A 16,744-nucleotide genomic window follows, 5' to 3' on the forward strand; every position below is an offset into this window, starting at 1 on the left:
TTTTTTTCTTTCCATTAAACAGCAGAATTTTTTGCCAGTTTTTTAAAGAGAGAAAAAAAATTGCACTGAAAAGTGATGCATGTGAGCTGAACTGCCATAATTTAGTCCAAGCTTCAAATAGTTTCGCTGTTTTTCATGTTTGTATTGCTGTTTTCTAGATTTATAAGTACAGCAGTCAGCCAACTTGGAAAAGCTTTCTGTACTTCTTCTGCAGTATCCTGCTAAGGACACCTTCTGCACAAACTTTTCATCACATGCAGGCACACCCCTTAGCTGCTGTTTGCCAATGACAAATGCGACATCATTAAGGTATTAAAATTGTCAGATTTGCAACAAAGGTTAAAATAATTAGTGGGAAAATGACCGAAGGTTAGTGACCGCATAATTGCATTATAAAATAGTATAAAAAGTATGCAGTCAATATAAGATACATCAGGCATAGTCAGCCAAGGCTGCTAATGCACCAAAGAAAACAAAAAGCAGTATGGTATGGGGATAGCTTTGTTAACTACTACAAACCTTGCTGTGTATGTTAAATACAGTAAGGAGATTTGACAAGAGCTATTTGGTATTCTTCAAATGTACAACGCATGCACTAAAACAAAGATCAGAGAAACATGCAACCCACAAAGCTTTCTTGACAGCGTGTTTTCATTTGTGCACAATACATTCGAAGCATACTAGTATGCATAAGCAAAGAGCACACACTGTTTTTCTGATAGACTTGACTATAGCTGTTTGCTGTTTAACTGAGTTCACTTACCATCTATAGTGATGCCTTGCTCCAAGCACCAGCTGCACCCAAAATACCCGTTGTACTGCTTCCTGTTCAGGATAGCGGCTCTTGCTGGGGAGTCCACACAACACACAATAACATGCACTGCTGACTCAATAGTTCTTCCAGCGTGTGACCACACCAGCTTTCCGATGCAGTTGACTTCTTCAACACACTGTTTCATGAAGAGGTGCACAGGTAGGTGAACATGTGAATACCACACACCTGAAATTAGCACATTTTGCCACCGAGTTAAAACTGGCAGTTCATTAACCATCACTTGGATTGGCCATATAGAGTTTTTACTTGCATCGAACACAGGCGCCCCATCAGTGTTCATGGTCAAAGTGATGTCGCTCCATGTCATGTTCTTCTGCTTTCTAACACTGCGGTAAAGAATGCCATCCGTGATGTCACAGTAGACACCCAACACATGAGCAATAGCACCAGTTTCAATAGCACCAGAAGCTGCTGCTTAATGTTAAACATTAGAAAAAAACTTGCAGAATTCATTAAATGTTGCAGCTTCTTCTCACTGCTGCAAGAAGCACAAGTGATGGTGTCTTCACCTTTGACATCACTGTACTGTTCCAGATATTGATGGCAGTTCTGGCAGTATAGGTGGATCCTTAATGCTGCTTTTCTGTTCTTCCACAGCCTCCGCACAGAATATGTGGAGCATGGCACAACTTGCACCCCAAACAGAGCATTTATTAAAGTAAGAAGCCCTTGTAGTTGTGTCCATGTGAGGCCAGAAGTAACAACATATGCCAGCACAAGGAGAAGAGCCTGTGCTTTTGTTGTTGTCTGGTTTGGAAGGTACTCCTCTGAAAGCTTTGTGAAGTACATGTTAAACTCATTATCTTCAAGGGCTTCATTTTCGCTTCCTTCAGCAGCATTCTCTGGTTCACTCTCAGCATCATCATCATTGTTCAACTCGAAGGCAGAACTTAATTCATCCCTACTGCCTATTTCACTTGCAGATTCGTTAGTGCCTTCTACGTTGCTGACGCAGGCACTTGTGCTTTCACGAGCATAAATTTCAGAAGCAAGATCAGTCTGCCCAAGATGATCTGCTTCATTCTCGTTGGGATCAATGTTAGTGACATCCGGGGAAGGGCTGCTCAGGTTTGCCAGATTCATCTGAAAGAGCAAACAAATTTTATCTTCTAGGGATAACACTGACGAAACAAGTGTCGCATTCACAAGACACATACATAGGACATAGTGGTAACAGTAAGATTACCTCTCCTATGCAAAGCCAGTTCATTGATTAAAATTCAGTGCAAACAAGAACCGTGTTGTTCTACATACATATTTACTTGAATTATGGGTGCGACAGTGTACGTCCCAAGGAGCAGCAAGGTGTAGGGGTCTCTCCATTTGAGAATGTTTCTCTTTACAAATAGCGACATTTGCAGAATTTTACCTCAGTTTACCAACCCCACCTCAGTTAAAGAAACCCTGTGAAAATGTGCTCCCTAGGAATTCGCCTATTCTGTCATCAGCCACCTCTGGCCAAGTCCTTTTTGCAAGCACCGTGCCTTGTATTTACAAATGGTGTTGGCACGGCATAGCAGGTCAGCTTAGGTCTAAGCACAAGGGTCAGACAGCCAATTATGTGCCGAGAAGTGATGCCAATGTAACCAAGTATTGTGTTTTTGCAGCATCTCCCGTTGCTGTCTAAGTCACTTTGTTTCATGAGCATCATCACACCCTTCCTGCACTTTATAGCAACAAATGTGGACGTCAAGAGGAAATCCGCTAAACATGGCTTGCTATATGTAGCGAGCTATTGTACCATGTTTAAAAGTTAAACCATGCAGATGCAATATCCATGTGTCCAAGTGTTCAACTCTGCACATAGTTTGTCGTACTCACAGTAATGCCTACCACAACAATGCTCCTCAAAGAACCAATATTTCACTGGGTTATTGAAATAGAAGCGTTGCAATGTGTCTACATGCTTAATCTCACAAACATCCATATCAATTAGTATAGATGCCTAATACTGCTTAGAAAAGAAAGGAAAGAAGTTAAACTGCCAGCAGTTGCAGAAAACATTCATCACATGCAGCACAGCGCATTAAAGTATGTCTCCCTCCAAACCACTGAATTAACAGGTCAGTAAAATTGCATAATTCAATGTCAGTAATAACTGATACTGAAATTTGGAAACAATACAGTAGCTACACGATTAGGATACCTCTTGAACTTCGTTCTGAGAGAAAACTGATCGCTAAAGTTATGTGCGGCGGCAACCGTGACTCGATCGGGGCACGTTGTAACGAAACCTCCTTGGCTGTAACCGCACTCAGAAGAAACGTGGGCATCCCGATCGAGTACCAGCACGAAACAATTCTCGCTTTCCTCGCGTCGAGACCGATCGATATGCGGGGCAGCACTCAAGACAGCGTTTTTTGGACGAATGGCTCGGAAAGCAGACCGACGTCTCTGACGCGTTACAGTTTGCCCCTCTTGCAGTAAAACTCATTACTGGTTTTTGTTAATCGCAGATTGGAATACTGAAAGTTACAACGACACGTACCTGACTTGCAGCAGTGGATGACTTGGCTCTTTTCAGCACGTACTCTCGAGTTTGCCGTGGCACTTCAACGTTCGAGTCCGGCTGCAGGTACTGCCTGTAGCGTTTCCGCTGATTTTGGGACATTGCTAAAAGTTCGAAAGCCCAAACTTTTCGCTGTGGCGAAGACCGCGAGGCAGTCCAATGTGACAATGTAAGCGTAAGCAATGGCGCAACACTGAATTCACACACGACGCACGATCTCAACTGTTAGCTTGGCTATAACTTGGTTTCGTGTGAGTGGTCAGAATCACGTTCTGCTGGCGAAATGACGTGATGCAAGCCAATGTCAAATTTTAACGATTAGATTGTAAAGTACATTATGTCACTAAAAATGCAAAAAAAGTTTCCATTTATTTGCTGGCCGTAATTACAGCCAAACAACTCGTAAGCAAAAATGTTACTGCTTGAAATGCGACTCGGAGCCTGCACATCGGCCGCTGTGAAAATTTCTAACTGCTTATCCATACCCGTAACTTTGGTTAAAGCTAGAAACACTAGACATGGCTAGAGTGACCTAGTGAAAGCATTGTTCAAGAAAAATGATGAACTGATTAGTTGCTTGTTTATTGTGAATCACTTTATAAATAAAGGGTTCGGAAAACCGCCTTGAAGGGTTGCGGCATACACATACACGTAAAAAAACATGGAACGCACGCATGCGTATACGAATGATTGACTGATTAAATGTTTCACTGATGGGATAGCGAAAGGGTAAACGCCCATTTGTCCTTCTGTTTCTTCTTATAAGGTTGGTTATGCTAGCACAAGATTCGCTCTGACCAAGCTAGTGCAAAAGGACAAGGGATCCGGAAGAGAGATTCTCAATATCGCAGCCGAGAAGATTCTATATCTTAATTTTACTCGTGCTTGCTCGTGAATTATCAAGCACATGCACGTATGTCAGACAAGCAAGTGGCTAGATTTACTTTATTTTGTGCTTTGTCAACTGATCCAAGCATAATCGACGTCCCTGCATATTTTGCGCGCAGTGCTACCACATCTTGGTGTTGCAGCACATTTGTAAAAGCGGCGTGCACAGCCTGCACGTTCAGTAAACCACAGCCAATTAGCCGTCAAAACTCTGATCCGTGTTGTGGAAGCTGCGGGCGGCTATGTTCTCTCAACGATATATGAGTGAGTGAGTGAAATAACTTTCTTAGGTCCAGAGAAGACGCAGGGGAGACCCCGCGCCACCCGGCTAGTCCCACGTAGGGACCGCCAAGCCGAGCTTGACGGCCCGATCACGGGCACTCTGGACGGCCAGGGTTTGGTCACTGAGTTCGGGGCTGCCCAAGAGCGCAGCCCACCTATCCTTGCTGAAGGAGGTGCCGATGGCTTCGCACTCCCACAACACATGGTCCAATGTTGCCCTTAGTCCACAGGCAGGGTAGTCCGCACTGGGATATCTTTCAGGGTATATGGCATGAAGAACCGCGAGGTTAGGGTACGCACGGGCTTGTAAAAGTGAAGGGTAACCCGCCTGCGCCCTGCTTAATATTTCATTTTTTTACAAGTAACAGGAGGGCACATGTAACCGGCAAACGGAAGCCTTATAGAGCACCTGAGATTATGTAAAGCGGGAGGATCAATGCTGGAAGCAGGGCGGCTCGTGGGCCCTGGCGAGACCCAACCCATGGACCATGTCCGGGTTCTGGCTTCGGTGCCCCCGTTGCCACTTTGGTGTCCTAGAGGCGCTGCCATACGGAATAATGAAACATTACACACACACACACACACACATGTATATATCAGCCACCGACTTGAGACGCTGAGTTCTCTTTAGGCGCTGAAATCTGCGCCATCACACCCAGCGACTTCTGCTACCCAACCAGAACCTTGCCTAACAAGTTATTTTAACGCGATAGCGTTAAGGAGCTCGTGTCGCAGAAAAGCCGGTGTCGTTGGCGTCGGCGTCCGCGGCGTTGACCATGAGCGATAAATCACGGCAGGCACTTCATCAATAAAAAGCAACTTCCAAGATGGGCTGGGTGGGAATCGAACCAGGGTCTCCGGAGTGTGAGACGGGGACGCTACCACTCAGCCACGAGTTCGATGCTTGAAAGCGGTACAAACGCGGGTCTAGTGAACGCGGTGTTGCCTTAAAAACGTGCCGTAGAAAGTTATACTGCGGTGTATATCGGTGATTATGAGCCTGTAACTTACACAAGTCGCATTTACACGATAGCGAAGTACGTTTCCGCTACATTTCTTCTGCGCTTACTGCACACGCAGAGCCATCTTGCGGCAAACACACAAGACCCCCTCCTCTCAATGTACGGCGCTGCCCCGACAGGTGGCGCGCCATACGCGCATTGGGGCTGTGCGCGGTCCGGTTCATTCTCCCCCGACTCCCTCTCCCCTGACGACGCTTCGCCGTGCTCCCACGCGGGTTGCAGAATCAAGCACCGTTCCTTTCTTTAGATTACTATCTATCTATCTCTCTGCCCGCGCCGATCACGACGTTTGGCTGGCGTAGATCGTTTCCCCCTCCGAGACACCGAGTTCTTTGGTTCGTTCCGTTTGCTCAGGCGCACGTTTCGTTGCCGCGCCGAACGCTGCGTTGCTCGATGCTCTCCGTGTGATAGGTGGGCGCAAAGTCCGATACGGGGCGCCTCGTAAGTGATCCCTGCGCCGTAACGCATTGTCTTACACCCCTTGGCGGGTCGATGGGAACGCTGTCGCGTTCCACTCTTGAAGGCGAAGCCTAAGCGTCCTCCAATTTTTTGTATGATTGTGGTTCTTGAGAAATCTATGGCATTTATGATCTTAATTTCAGTGCCCGTTTTTTCTAAGATTTGGTGCATGCAAGCTGTCTTCAGTTTTCCTTGAGCAGAAATGCCAATGCGTCGTTAATTAAATTGCATGCATGATTACCTGTTTCTGAAAGGAATCAAGCTGTTTCAGATTTCCTTGTTTCGGCGGTGTCATTTTGCATGATCTGATAAATATATGGACAAGCTTGGATCATCATATTTGTAGCGTCATGGCGATCAGCATTCCTTTAATGGTTTCCAGCAGAAATTGCTACATATCGTTTCGAATGCAGCCTTTCTGTGGACGCACATGCGTGCAGCTCTTGTGTTCGCGATACCTGTGCTGCATTATTGCAACATTAGAAGGAAATTATTTTTTTTGAAATCAGCTCTGACCGTGTGCTGTTGACCCTATATATGTCTTATTTTTCGCAGAATATCGCTCCCAATGCTCTAGATATAACAGACCCTTTTAGGGTAATTCATGTGACGTTGTGGATTTCTTGCCTAAATATAACCCATGTTTTTGAAACGCAGTTACAGTTACTTTCATATGAGTTACGAGGTCACTTTATGAATGCCTACGCCTAATGAAGTTATGAAAATTGTTATCATTAAGCTTCTGTACAACTTTGAGCCCGCTGCTGTTTTACAGCATTATTATTATTTTGTTTCTGCTATGGTCCTGTCGAAGTCGCATGCGAATCCATATCCATAGAGTACACAGTGTCATCTTGACGGATACGCATGCGGATACGACTGTGTTGCTTTGTTTTTGTTGAGCAAATTCTGTATATCCTTAGTCGAGATGTTCGTCTTAGTAGAGTACGAGGTAGATATGACTACTGCGGTTCTCGAGCACACCACAGTGCAAAATTTTCAACTTCAATATATCGCGCATTTTGATCCCACTGTCCGCCACGACGTGGTGTGGAATGGAGACGGCACCACGTCGGGAGGCTATTATAAGGGCAGAGTGCTGCACATGGCTGGTAAGTACCACACATTCCTTATTAAGCATACCTTAAGTTTATACGACGCGTCTTTCGAACGATTTAATCTTAAGCAGCTTGTGCTTTGTCCCGCTCATTGTGCAGTAGTTTAGCAAACGGCCGACGGAATCTCGTAACGAGGCTTACGGGTTTCGATGCGACTACACACAGGTCCGCCCGAGACGTATCTCTCGGGTATGGCTTTGATGACAGTCGCTGGCTGTCTGCAACATGCCTGAAAGGGTCGGCATTAAGAAATGGGGAGTGGGTGCAGCACGCCCTGCCTCAGGCGCCAATGCGGACACCGCTTCACAGGAGCCATCAGCGCAAATGTGTGCGTTTGTCAGTTACCAACATAATTTTTGTTTCGACACTTAATTTTGGGCCTAAATAGCGTTCATTGATTCGATATTTAGTGGGATGTGATGACACCTGTCCACTGCTTGAACAGATAACTGTCATGCAGTGGACGTGGGAGCCACACTTGCAAATGCTTTGCAATTATGAGAAGATGAAACGAGAGTAATGCCAGAGGAACTAGTATGCTGGCCAAATTTGTCATTACGACCCTTTCATGTTTCTCGCCTAGCATTGTTGTCTGTCAGCACTGTCAGCTTTGTAATACTTTGTTAAATGCAATGCAGAGACCGAAGAAGACATGAGAGTGCACATGACCAAAAGGCTAAGAAAGCCTGTAGTCTCATTGGAGAAGGGAAAAAAGAGGGCCAAAGGAAAGGTATGACAACTTATAGTTCACAGAATTTTAGTTTGATATGTTGCTACTGATTTGGGTCATGTGGCTATGTTTTATGAGCGAAAGAATGTCGCTACTTGCTAGCGTTTTCTAAACAAGTTAGGCTTGTTGAAGGCCTTACAAGAACATTGCGCCTTTGTTCTAGGGAAATGAGCTCTACAGAGGACATCATGTAGAGCATATATTACATCCTTACACACACCGTTTCTTGTGATTTTCAGCATAGATAACTAAATACCCAACACCTGTTTCCTTGTGCTTTGTTCATTTTCATAAAAATCCTCAATATGCTGCCATTTAAACGTTGTACAGTGTTACCTCAATTCATTAATGCTCTTGTTCACTACCAGCACCATTTCGAAAAGCTTACCTCTGCTGATGAAACTTGCCTCAAGTGACAAACAGGACTGTACAAAAGTATGGTCTCTAGAAATTAGGCTAGTCCACTGTCTACCACCTCTTTGTTCTTTTTACAGTACACGTACTTGTATTTATACTGCAGCATTGGTACGGCTTAGTTTGCCAGCTTCAGCAGAAGAAAGTGTTGATCAGGCTCTTGACATGGTTATCCGAAGGGATTCACCCAATGAGAGTCGTAGGTAAGGTCCACGTTCCAGAAGCGCTGGTACTTAGAGTGGACGGGAGCATCAGCTGGTTAGCAGTTGAGATAAGCAAAAGACGTTTAGATTATTGGTGGAAAAAAGGCAGGGAAGAGGTTGATATGAATGGATCCATTACAGACATGGATAGCGGTGCAGGGTAGATGGAGAAGTTTTGTGGAAGGAGAAAAAATATAGCATACCTGATTAACTCAAGCCAGCTAGGCTGTCACCGCCTTGCTTCAGGTGGGATGGCAATAAATCATCATCATCGTGCGAGTGTTCTAGCGCTTATTCAAATAAGACTGGGAACAAGATGACACACAAAAGGCATATGCAGCACTTTGTGTAGCGCTGTGTGTGTACTGCGTGTGTTCTTGTATCCACTGTCCAGTCTTATCCACGCTAAAACACTCCCGCCAAGATGCCATACCAACAAGCCCACATTGCTACTATGGTCGATGATCAGGCTCACTGACTGCACTTCGGGGATATACGGTTGATATGTTTTATATTGTATTAACTCATGTCATCGGCCATTGAGCAGCTGACGATGGTCTGCGCTTTCTTGCAGGTTTCTATCATCCAAATTGAAATCATGATTAGACATTATACTCAGGTGTACATACAATAATCTGAAAATCATAACTGAAACTGACGTCGTTCACATGAGGTCACAGCTGCTAAATGCCTGCCGTCTTCGTGATCACAGGGTCTGCTCTGCTCAGGGTACAGCAGTAAACAAAAATATATATTTTGCATTTGTGTCCAGTGAGTTAAACTGCTCAGAATGTTGGTGCTGCATTATGCTACACTGCTGGCCTAGGGCAATACGTCTCTTGAACACACACTTCTGTCATACTTTATTCACACCATATGGCTGTGTACGTAATTTGTGCTGTCCAAGAATTTATCACAAGGAAATCGTAATATCAACCGGTAGTTAAAATATGTGTGTGCTGGCGAGAGAAATTTCAATGATGGGTGGAAGTATTAGTTGAACAAAAGGTGTGGAATGATACTACAGGTTCAATACATTGTCACAAAGTTAACAAGTGAGTCTTTGGCAAAACATTCTTTTAACAATGGTTCATACTCTGAGAGCACGCATACCACTATGGACTTTGTTGTCCTTATTCAAAGTGGCCAGCAGGTGCACCCGCCGTGGTTGTCAGTGGCTATGGTGTTGGGATACTGAGCACGAGGTTGTGGGATCGAATCCCGGCCATGGCAGCCGCATTTAGATGGGAGCAAAATGCGAAAACGCCCATGTACTTAGAGTTAGGTGCATGTTAAAGAACCCCAGATTGTTGAAATTTCTGGAGTCTATCACTACGGCATGCCTCATAATCAGAAAGTTCTTTTGTCACGTAAAACCCCATAATATTTCTTTTTGACGGGCAGGTGCAGGAGCCAGCCTATCTTGCGTGAATATAGCAAGAAAGAAAACTATGCACATGCATCTACTCTTGTAGGAACTCTGAAATGGGTAGCAATGAGCATCATAAAATGAACATGGAGAAAAGGGGAGCTTTATGGCACCCAAAATAAACGAAATGTTATTGATATCTGTCCATTTGGCTGCACCACAAAAATGTATAACATTTTGGTTATTGGTGGTGCTACAAGCTCCACTTTCCACTTAGTTGACATCAAGGGGCTCACTGCCGCTCCCTTCAGAGTTTGTGTGAGTGAATGCGTGTGCATTTTTCTTTTCTCGCATTTTTTGATCTCATTATATATTAAACGTGTAGTAGCATACTAAGCCTTTTGTGTGGCTAACTTCTCGCCTATCAATAATGTTTCTCTCACCAGTGCACACATATCTTGACTATTGTTCGGTATTGTTTTCTTGCAGTACATTATTGGAATACACAAATTATTGACATGGTGGGCTGGCTGGGCTGTGTGAGTAAAGTACAATGGCAGTACATGTTCAAGAGACCGTTGTTCTATGCTAGCGGTCCGGCATAACACAGCACCAACATTCTGAGCAGTTTACATCATAGAACCCAAATGCAAAATATATCTTTCTGTTCAGTACTGTATATGGTGCGTATACCTCTGTGTGCTTAATATTGCCACCACATGGTAATAAACTTAACGAAAATGATAAATGCTCAGAAAATTTAATAGTACAATTCTTGACTATGCTGCATGGTGTTAGAAGTCTGCAATTTTTTAAAGATCCCTTGAGTGTGAATAGATTAACCACATTTACATTGTTTCCTATGGGAAACTGTGGTTCAATCCGTGATCATTTCAGATGCTACCCGAGTTACGGAATTACACTTATAAACTGAGGTACCACCGTACTTCACTGCATTGCGTTTTCAGGGAAGCTTGGCATGCGGTAAATTCCTTATAATAAGATTGAAGCATGCTTGAATTTCAGTAGATCTTTTTATTTATGATGTATGAAAGTGAATTTCTGTGCTGTCATGCATTCTGTAGATTCAAATAAGGCTTCACAGGAGAAGAAAATTAGTCCTTGTCCAGGGTTAAACAAACAACCACCGCTTTTCCGGGGTGATTGCTCAACCGAGCTAACCAGGTGGCTAGCATGCGGAAGCTCAAGATCAAATTCAATGACAGCTTGAAGGAAGCCATGCTTTGCACATGTGTGAATGATCTTAAAGCACCCCTCTGTGCAGAAACCGCCAACAGGAACACAGACAGAAGGCTTCATTGTTCTTGAAATATAGGTTAAAATGAAAATTTGCAGCTGAAAAAAATTCAATTGCGATGCTCCCTAATTCGAAATTTGAGTGCAACTCTGTGTGTGTTTTCATTTTGGAATATATTGGCTGACAGACAATCTGTCTCGTGTGGCATGTTGCAAATGGGGCAAAGTGTGGCACGAGTTCGCCAATCTTCAGATCATGAGAGCCAGCGCGTGGGTGCGATTCACAGCCGCCGCCACCACCGCCAGATCTCCCAGATGACGCATGCTACTCTGACACCATTTTGTAGTTATAGTTGCCAAACTGTGCTTCTCATGCTTTTACCATACCCTCCTCCACTTTCTGCCTCATGGTTCTGCTGCACCCTCCTCTCCGCTTTGCTCCTCGCTTCTTTCATGCCCTGCGGCGTTCCGCATTCCCTCTTTCATTGTGCTCGTTAGCTTAGTTACAAGTGACAATGCTGACGCTTGCTGCAGGAACAGGCGCCTAAAAGCTGTGCCCTAAAGATTTGTCTTGGTTTGGGATTCGAATCTGGGAGCTGGACAAATTTTTGTTCAACTGCAAAGTTTTGTCTTAAATTATCATATAAGCATGTTTTGTGCATGTACTGTGTGTTTTACATTTGCGAGATTGCACTGAAGCGATCTTAAAATGAGTTGTGTTGCGTTCTTGCCATGTTCTTAAAACTGATTTTGTTTACAACAGCAGACCACACAGGCAACCAAAAATATGAGAGCTGAGGTTCAGCGAAGTGCGGAAAAAGAACTGCTAGCAGAAATCGAAGGTACATGCCTGCAACAGGATGTGCAGTGCACATGCTGCGACCAAGGCTGTGCTGTTCTTGAAGAACTTGCCAAGTGCAAGAAAGAAACTGCAGAATTCAGCAAGCAGCTCGAGGATGCAAAAAAAGACGCCGGTGAGGAGCGGAGAAGTTTGAAAGAAAAGGCGGTAAGCTTGAAGACTCGGAATGCAAACCTGCAAGACGCTTTGACATCAAAAGTCTTCGCCAGTGGTGAGTAAGCGCTCATGTTTGCTGAAGGTGGCATTAAATATAATTGCATGCAAGTAGAACATGACAGAGAATTGATGCATTCAGCTGCAGTACTCAATTAGCAATCTGTTGGTGCGATCGCACACTTCTGCATGGAAATCGTGTTCTGCAGATATACCTTAATGCAGCATAACGAAGCACTCTCGCTAAAGCACTGCAACTAAACTATATCACACTATGTGTTGCCAAGTAATAGTCCTCAACCAGTATCTGCCATGGATACTCCCTGGCAGCAGCTGCCATTAGCTGGCATAGGGTAGCTAGTCTAAAATGTACATGGAAAGCTGCAACTGAACTGAAGCAATGCTCTGGAAAAGCCCACACATTTATACACTTGGCAAGGCCAGCGTTATCTTGACCCCGGTTGCCATGTTGCATCATGGCAATGTGTGACATGGCCCTCTTGTGGACACATGTTTGCTGTAAACCATCTGGGTCCAAGAATGTTCATTATATGTATAATGTGATGCCATTGCATTAATGGATATTTTGATGATTGTGCTGGTTTTGTTTCGACCGAGCAGAAGTTCGTCCCAAGTGAACCCGTAAGAGTTGGCTCATACTGCTCGCATAACTAGCCCTTTAGTTTTAGTATCCTAACCATCTTAAATATATCTGGTTGTTAGTTAATCTAGGCCTGTAATTTTCACTCATCTACTGATGGGAATTAGTCCTATCTTTAAAAGGCCTTGGCAACATTCACATTTACCTCTTCCTCTTGCCATTAGTTCGTAATTTTTCAGTCTTGAAATAACTGCTAGGGCGTCACAGTACATAAAGTAAAATTTGTGGGCTTGTTTCAGCAGATCATTGAAGTGTATTCCGATTGATTAATGAAAGGAGATGGAGCTGTATTGTGCAGTATTAGCCAAAAGTAACAGTGAATTTGTATCACATGAAGTATCATTGAGTGCCTATGCAAAAAAACAAGAGAAGAATAACAAAAACTTTGTGAAGGTGAGGTACTTTTTGAACCCCTTTGTATTTTCTAATATTGCAGTACTTGAAATATTTCAGACTATTGTAAGCTAATGTGGATAGTGGAGAAACCTCAGTCAACGAGCAAGTTTATTTGCTTTCTAGTGTGTCTGCAGGTGTACGTTCCATTCCTAAATAAAATTTTGTTCTTGCATACTCATTAAAATGGTTGTGAAGCTGTATTAGCAAATTGGTAGCTACATGTGCTTGTCTACTGTAGGTCACTGCCAACTGTACCAAATTACATTCTATTTTGTGGCAGCAATCCAATCATATGTAGCATGATGTATTGGAAGAATTTCAGAGAGCAAGATTATCTATGCTACCTCATTGGGTGTTTTGGTGGTGGCAGGTCCTCAAGGACCAAGAGGAGGACAAGGAGCCACAGGTAAGTTGGATAGTGTGGAAATGTGTCATTTTTGTTAGCTTAATATTTCTGTCATAGTACAAAAGTATTGACTTGGTTTTTGTTTATATAGTTTAGGAAAAATTGTAATTGAAATTATGAGCATGCTCTGTTTCAATATGTAAGAACATATTAAAAATTCAAATTTTCAGCCGGTTAGCTGCCTAAAAATTTTCCTTACAGCTGCTCACTCTTGGGAAACACTCCATAATGTGACTTTCTAGGGTCTGTAAAATGCAGTGTGACTGCTGAGAAGTGGAATACATTAAGAGACTATTTTCAATGACCACAGCCATTTGAAGGATGACAACTTATCTTTATGGGCTTCTGTCACCTGGGAGGAGTCCCTCAAGGAGGAGTGCTTAGCCCGACTCTTTTCAATCTCACCCTCAGTGGATTAGTATTCAACCTGCCAAGCACCGTACGTCTTTCCATCTATGCGGACGACATGTGCATTTGGGCATTAGGTGTGACACAACTTCAGCTTCGTGCTCGGCTTCAGAAGGCAGCCACAAAGGCATCTTGCTACCTTCGTCAACAAGGACTTGAACATTCATGCGGAAAGTGCGCAATGGTGGCATTCACGAGCAAGCCAATGTCTGGTTACGGAGTATCTATTAACGGACAACTTATACCATACAGCAGAAGTCACAGGTTCTTGGGAGTCGTAATTGATAGTCTTGGACTCCGCACGTCAATTACGTGAAAAAGCGGCTGACTGCTATCTGTCACCTGTTCAGGTTCCTTGCAGGAAAAAGTTGGGGAGTATTTATATACGCTATGTTACAATTGTACATGGCGTTGTTCGTTGGATTCCTGCGCTACAGCCTGCCTGCAATATCCAACACCTGCAAGACTAACCTGCGTACGATTCAGAGCATTCAAGCCCAAGCCCTTAAGATATGTCTTGGCTTACCACGCAGTGCATCAACGGCTGAAACCATCGCCCTAGCGCAGGATTACCCGATCACGACGCACATTGCCGTTGAGACAATGCCTATGCATCTCAGGCATTATGCTAGGACCCCTTTCCACCACTTGGCGAGCCTCACTGATGAAAGGCCCTGCTCGACATTTAGCGGTATTGTCAGTGCACATCGTGCGTCGTTTACCTCAGGGTACGTACCTGCGGCCACGCCAGCGTTTCCTCCGTAGTGTTTGAGCCGTCCACAAGTTGAGATAATGATTCCAGGACTACAGAAGAAGACAGATCTACCGGCCCCTGCTCTAAAACAGCTGAGCTTCCTTCTTCTGCATGAAAAGTATAGCAACCACGTGCAAATCTATACCGACGGATCGACTATATCGTGCAGTTCTGGTGGTGCCGTGGTTATACCAACGCGAGGAATGACAATGCGGTTCAAGACATCGCATGTCACGACCTGAACGGCGGCAGAACTAACGGCCCTGCGTCGAGCACTGGAATTCATTGATTCGGAAAGACCCAGAAAATGGGCTGTGTTCTGTGATTCAAAACCGGCATTACAGTGCACGCAGTCAGTTCTCCGACACGGATGTCATGACCCATTGACCTACGAAGTCGTGAAACTTCACCATGACGTCCAACAAAAAGGCCGCGAAGTCGTTTTTCAGTGGGTACCTGGCCACTGTGGAATCAGTGGCAATGATTCCGCCGATAACGCTACTCGCACAGCTCATCAAGAAGAGCACAGCGTTCCGATTCCGCTTTCAAGGACTGACGCTGCAAGGCAGCTTCGACACCTGGCACGTAGCCTCACAGTGACCGAGTGGAACTCGCAAAACTTACGACTGACACGACTACATCGACTAAACCCCTCCCTGCCGCTCCGACCTCCACCTGGACTTCCTCGACGTGAAGCTACGCTTTTCTGTCGCCTTTGGTTAGGAGTGGCCTTCACAAAGGCATGCTCTACATTAATTGGAGTGACTGACAGTGCAGCATATGAGGTCTGTGGCACCGAAGAAAACATTGACCACCTGCTGTGCCACTGTCCAAGATATGCCGTAGAGAGACAAGAACTTGCCAAAGCTTTCCAAAAACTGGACAATCGGCAGCTTTCTGTGCAGGTGCTGCTGGAACACCGCCCCCATCGCCCGTCGGCCCATAGAGCGGTGAAGGCACTTTTGTGTTTCTTAAGGACGACGGGTTTGTGCGACCACCTGTGACTATTAAGGCAATTTTTGTAAAACCACACGCGTCAGCGAACTTGCCGCAATTTCCTTCTTTCCTTCCCTCCTCTCTCTCCCTGTGATCTTTGCTTTCCCCTTTCCCATTCCCCCGGTGTAGGGTAGCCAACCGGACGTTATTCTGGTTAACCTCCCTGCCTTCTTCTTTTCTCTTTCCTCCCTCCTCCCTCCAGCTTATCTGCGGCGAGACCACACTGCTTTCGAATAGCTTCCCACGCGTTGTTCTTGCGCTCTGTGTCGCGGTAGTCCATGCGTTTCACATCGTATACACATGGAAGGTTGCAAATCGCTGCAAGCAGGCGTCCTCACTCGCGCTGTCATCCCACACGGATGTTGAAAAAACCACAGCCGCACTGTCCACGCGCACCGCAGGCCGCCATTCTGCCTTCTGCTCGCTGCCGCTGCAGCGCGCAGTGCATTCTGGGCCGGTATTTTGTAGAGATGCCTTTTCCGATTCTATGCCTTTTCAGGCTTTTCGCGCTTGGCCAGTGGTCAGAGCGACGGTCTGCCCACATTATCAACGAGATCAGGTGGCCGTGTATGGTGGATGATAAGAATAGCATAGAATAAGGCATAAGGCATCGCTACAAAATAGCAGCCCTGGTCTAGCGGCAGCCGCGTGAAATAGAACACGCTCCATGTCCGCGCCGGCGCCGTTGTGCTCGCCAAGCGTGCCTGGGCACGCCGGCTACGCCGTGACGCCGGACTGTAGAGTGCGCGCTTTTCACCGACGTCGCTCAACCGCGCCGCGCGTGGCCGCGCGCGCGCGTTACGCCGGACTATATTTTGCGCTTTAGTTCGCGTTGACGCGGGACGCAGCACGAAGGTAAATTCTCGCGCTGCTGCCGCCGCGCTTTCTCCCTCCAATGTTCTGACAGCGAGTTTCCGCGGTCTTCAAGTGAAATCTCTTCGTGTTTACTTCTGCGCGCGTGACACCATGTTATTAATTTAGTTACTCTGCCTATGCTTAGAAGTTTGTACGGGCGAAAAAACTAC

General features: G+C 45.2%; 1 protein-coding gene across 1 annotated transcript; it reads right to left on the bottom strand.

Moving 5' to 3' along the window:
• Nucleotides 1-1,227: 1,227 nt before the first annotated feature.
• On the bottom strand, nucleotides 1,228-3,566 carry LOC139060354 (uncharacterized). The gene is made up of 3 exons (XM_070539472.1): nucleotides 3,324-3,566; nucleotides 1,299-1,918; nucleotides 1,228-1,246 (listed from the first exon to the last, which is right to left on the bottom strand). The coding sequence occupies exons 1-3, from the start codon at nucleotides 3,444-3,446 to the stop codon at nucleotides 1,228-1,230; spliced, it is 762 nt and encodes a 253-aa protein (XP_070395573.1). The 5' UTR covers nucleotides 3,447-3,566.
• Nucleotides 3,567-16,744: the final 13,178 nt, after the last annotated feature.

The sequence above is a fragment of the Dermacentor albipictus genome, chromosome 5 (genome assembly GCF_038994185.2).
Source record: "Dermacentor albipictus isolate Rhodes 1998 colony chromosome 5, USDA_Dalb.pri_finalv2, whole genome shotgun sequence".
NCBI classification, from domain to species: Eukaryota; Metazoa; Arthropoda; class Arachnida; order Ixodida; family Ixodidae; genus Dermacentor; species Dermacentor albipictus.